The following is a 4316-nucleotide window of genomic DNA, read 5'->3' as shown; positions in this document are numbered from 1 at the left end:
TGTATGTATGTGTGTGTGTATATGTTTGTGTCTGCATTTGTCCCCCCAACATCACTTGACAACCGATGTTGGTGTGTTTACGTATCCATAACTTAGCGGTTTAGCAAAAAGAGATCGATAGAATAAGTACTAGGCTTCCAAAGAATAAGTCCTGGGATAAATTTGCTCGACTAAAAAGCGGTGCTCCAGCATGGCCACAGTCAAATGACTGAAACAAGTAAAAGAGTAAAGAGAGAGTATATACACACATACATAATATATATATATATATATATATATATATATATATATACACACACACATGCATAATATATATGTATATATATACACACACACACATGCATAATATATATGTATATATACACACACACATGCATAATATACATGTATATATACACACACACACACACACATACATAATATATATGTATATATACACACACACACACACACACACATACATAATATATATGTATATATACACACACACATGCATAATATATATGTATATACACACACACACATACATAATATATACACGCACACATACATAATATATACATATACACAAACATTCATTATATACATATACACACACATACATAAGATATACATATACACACACATACATATATTGTGTGTGTGTGTATTATATTTGTTCATAGTGACTCAAAGATTATCATACGAAACCACCATGATAAAGCCTCCACTTAACATCACCACAGTCATTGCTATAAATTACCACCAATATCACAACTATTGCTACTGTAAACTACTACTACCACCTACACCACCACTATCACACAGCAACTGCTGTTACTATTGAAAAGTATCATCCTACAACTAGTTGCTATTGAATAATACATCTACACTTCTGCCACAACACTATTCATACTACTATAAATTATAATCAACACTACAACAATAACTGTTGTTACAGTAAACTTCTACCAACACAAAAAGCACAACAGCTGTGACTGTTGTAGACTACTAGCAACACCACCACCACCACAATTGAAAAAGAGAGAGACGGGTGATCAATGGTTGTTTAACAAACTGTGTAACAAAATTTTAATTTTTCGATTTTTATCTTTGGCCAGTCAGTTATTTCCTATTTGATCCAACCTAGAAATCAAAGGTAATGACTACTGTTCCTTTCTTTTGTGACTTGTACATCAATGCTTTGAAACTGACCATTTCATTTCAGATAAATTCAGCACTGAGTTACAAATATCATTATAGCAAATATTCTGCTCAATACCACAGATTTGCTTGTCAGTTGCTTGACCTTAATCACTTAACTATGTTCCTTAGTGACTGATAATATGTGCATCTCTGATCACAAGCAGTAGCAGTGTTAAGAGGGTTTAACACTAAAGAGGGTTTGGATATATATAACAAAGCAAAGTCTGAAGGAAATATTAGCTATTTTTCACACATTTTAGGGGTAAGCAAATAGAAAATAACAGTTGCTACCCAAGGACAAAAATCATGTCACATAGTGTTATTCATCGTTGCTAAGTGTCAGTAACATCACAATGAGGGAACTTTTATAAGAATTTTTTTCTTTACAATGCCCATGACCTTTGCAGGCCCACTGAAGCCAGTGAGGATGATGGCATTGTTTTATTTAAACTATTATAAGTCAACAGCTACTGTTGCTGTGTCATGTATGTTGAAGTGATACCATGAAGTAGATTCGAGTTGTGGTGTGATGTAGGCTAAAGATGTGGTGTACATTGAAGTTGTAGTATAGGTTGAAGTGGGTAACTGTCTAGAAAATTGTCCTGATATTCTAATGAGAACCCACCATCTTAAAAAAAAAAAATGGACATACTGGATAATACAATCCTAGGTAAACTATACCAGGACAAAAATACAAGGTATGATTATGACAGGAATGTCTTACAATATATATTTGCTTGATCAGGACCAACCTGGAGTTAAACACCACTAGACAATTACAATCAGTATGTTGAGACATGAGCACTGTTGCTATGGTCACCACATTACTACCATAACACTACAACCACAGTTCAAACCAATGTGTGTGTGAATGTGTTTATGTGTCTGTGTTTGTCCTACACACATCACTTGTCAACCATTGTAGGCTTGTCTACATTATAACTTAGTGATTTGGTAAAAGTGACTAATAAAATAAGTACCAGACTTTTAAATAAAAAAAAGTAACTACAGTGATCAATTTGTTTGAGTAAAACCCCTCAAGGTGATGCCCCACCACTTAATGACTGTAACAGGTAAAAGATACTTTCTGAAATAAATAAAGAACACAGATAACGAAGTTAACCCCTAATACCCCTAAAAAGACAAGATGACCACAACTAGAAATACCTCTGATCATAGGTCTGCTCATTCAGAGCTGGCCACATAGGTAAAAAGGCGATAAATTTTGGTGGGTATTATATCAACCCCAGCACTTGACAGGTATTATTTTGTTGACCTCAGAGGAATACATGGTAAATTCTAGGACAACAGGATTTGAATGCAGAAAATAATTTATTTTGTTGTTTAGCCCCAGGTCAGCTCTGAGGGAGAAGACCTAGCATTAAAGATATGACCAACCTATCTTTTTTGTATATCAGGGATTACACTATCCAATTGTTTAATATGGTAATTTTGAAATTTAGCTGCTATTTCTGAAAACAGCAATTAACAAAATGATACAGCATGTTGACAGAAATAATAGCTTTTGGGGTGAGACATAAGACATATGCCAGTTACACAGATATGCAAAGCAGTGAAACAGTGTTGCAGGCTCAATGCAAAGCATTTTGCTTTGCTTGGTATTCTATGGTTGTACCATTTCATTGCTCTATTAACAATAACAATAACAATCCTTTCTACTATAGGCACAAGGCCTGAAATTTTGGTGGAAGGGGCCAGTCGATTAGATCAACCCCAGTATTTAATTTATCAACTCCAAAAGGATGAAAGGCAAAGTCAACCTCAGTGGAATTTGAACTCAGAATGTAGCGGCAGACAAAATACTGCTAAGCATTTCACCCGACGTGCTAATGATTCTGCCAGCTCACCACCTTAACAATGACAATAACAATAATCCTTTCTACAGGAGGCACAAGGTCTAATTTGTTGGGTGGGGACTTGTTGATTATATCATCCCCAGTGTTTCACTGGTACTTAATTTATCGACCCTGAATGGATGACCTCGGTGGAATTTGAACTTAGAATGTAGCAACGGGTGAAATACCGCTAAGCATTTCGTCCAGCACACTAACGATTCTGCCAGCTCACCGCCTAATGACAATAATAATGAAAGATGGTGTCTTTCAAATAGTCTGAAATTTTTCACTGGTGTCTTTGTACCTAATCAATCTTGAAAATTTCAGCTTCTATGTATGGTTCTGATTTTATGAGCATTCAAATTAGGGGGCTGGGCCAAATCTGAGGATTTCACAAAATTTGGAGCTATATTTAACCTCTAATATTTAACCAAGCAATTTGAAAGACACCACCTTTCAGGCTTAGTTCAGCATTAGCAGGAATGCCTGAGATAAAGAATGAATAAAGGAGAATAAAAGGAAACTGAATCGGTGATAGAGAGGACAAAATGACTGGTTCATGTTACTGAAGAAGGAGGAAAGTGAATGAATGAAATTACTGGAGATAAATGTAGAAGAAAGTAGAGAAAGAGAAAGACTGAGAAAAGCATGGCTACAGGTGACAGAAGAGGAAATGAGAGCAACAAATTGGCAAAGGGTGATGTAGGGAAAAGGACAAAATGAAAAAGATTTATGGCGTTCCCACAAAGTTAATCCCTGCTTTAGCAGAGAAAATGATTGCAAAACACTTGTTGTATTCCTGGTGTGTGTATATGTGTGTGAAGCACTAAAAGAGGTTATGCTACAAGTAAAAGATATAATTACAGTTACTAAGGAAACAGTCACTCACCTTTCAAGGAACTTGGATTAGGTTTTATCAGATCATCTTCATTCAGGAGGGTATCAGAGTCCAAGAGGTCGTCATCATCCAAGTCATTAGCAGAGAGGGACCAGATTTTAGCAGTATCAGCCGCAGGTTCAGCTAAAATTAAGAATCAAGAGAGCAATCAGCAACATGTAGTATAATGACAGAGAGATAGTGATGAGTTAAGACACAAGACAGTGGCTCAGTAACATATGATAGTGATGTAATGGCACACAAAAGTAATGTAGTAGCATGTGAAAGCAAAGCACTGGCAACAATATGTCAAGTGAGATATATGAGCAACTGTGATGTGCGTGTGTGTGTATATATGTATATATATATATATATATATATATATATATATATATATA

The 4316-nt window shown here is 35.4% G+C and overlaps 1 protein-coding gene across 2 annotated transcripts in view; it reads right to left on the bottom strand.

Annotated features, from left to right (window-relative positions):
* Positions 1–4316, bottom strand: part of LOC106876880 (anamorsin) — a 51906-nt gene that overhangs the window by 27077 nt on the left and 20513 nt on the right. For both annotated transcript variants that reach the window (XM_014925621.2, XM_014925619.2), the window contains exon 5: positions 3931–4062. In XM_014925621.2, the coding sequence (XP_014781107.1) occupies positions 3931–4062 (132 nt within the window). The remainder of the gene's footprint in view (positions 1–3930; positions 4063–4316) is intronic.

The sequence above is a fragment of the Octopus bimaculoides genome, chromosome 6 (assembly GCF_001194135.2).
Source record: "Octopus bimaculoides isolate UCB-OBI-ISO-001 chromosome 6, ASM119413v2, whole genome shotgun sequence".
NCBI classification, from domain to species: Eukaryota; Metazoa; Mollusca; class Cephalopoda; order Octopoda; family Octopodidae; genus Octopus; species Octopus bimaculoides.
This window is presented reverse-complemented; position numbering and strand designations above follow the sequence as displayed.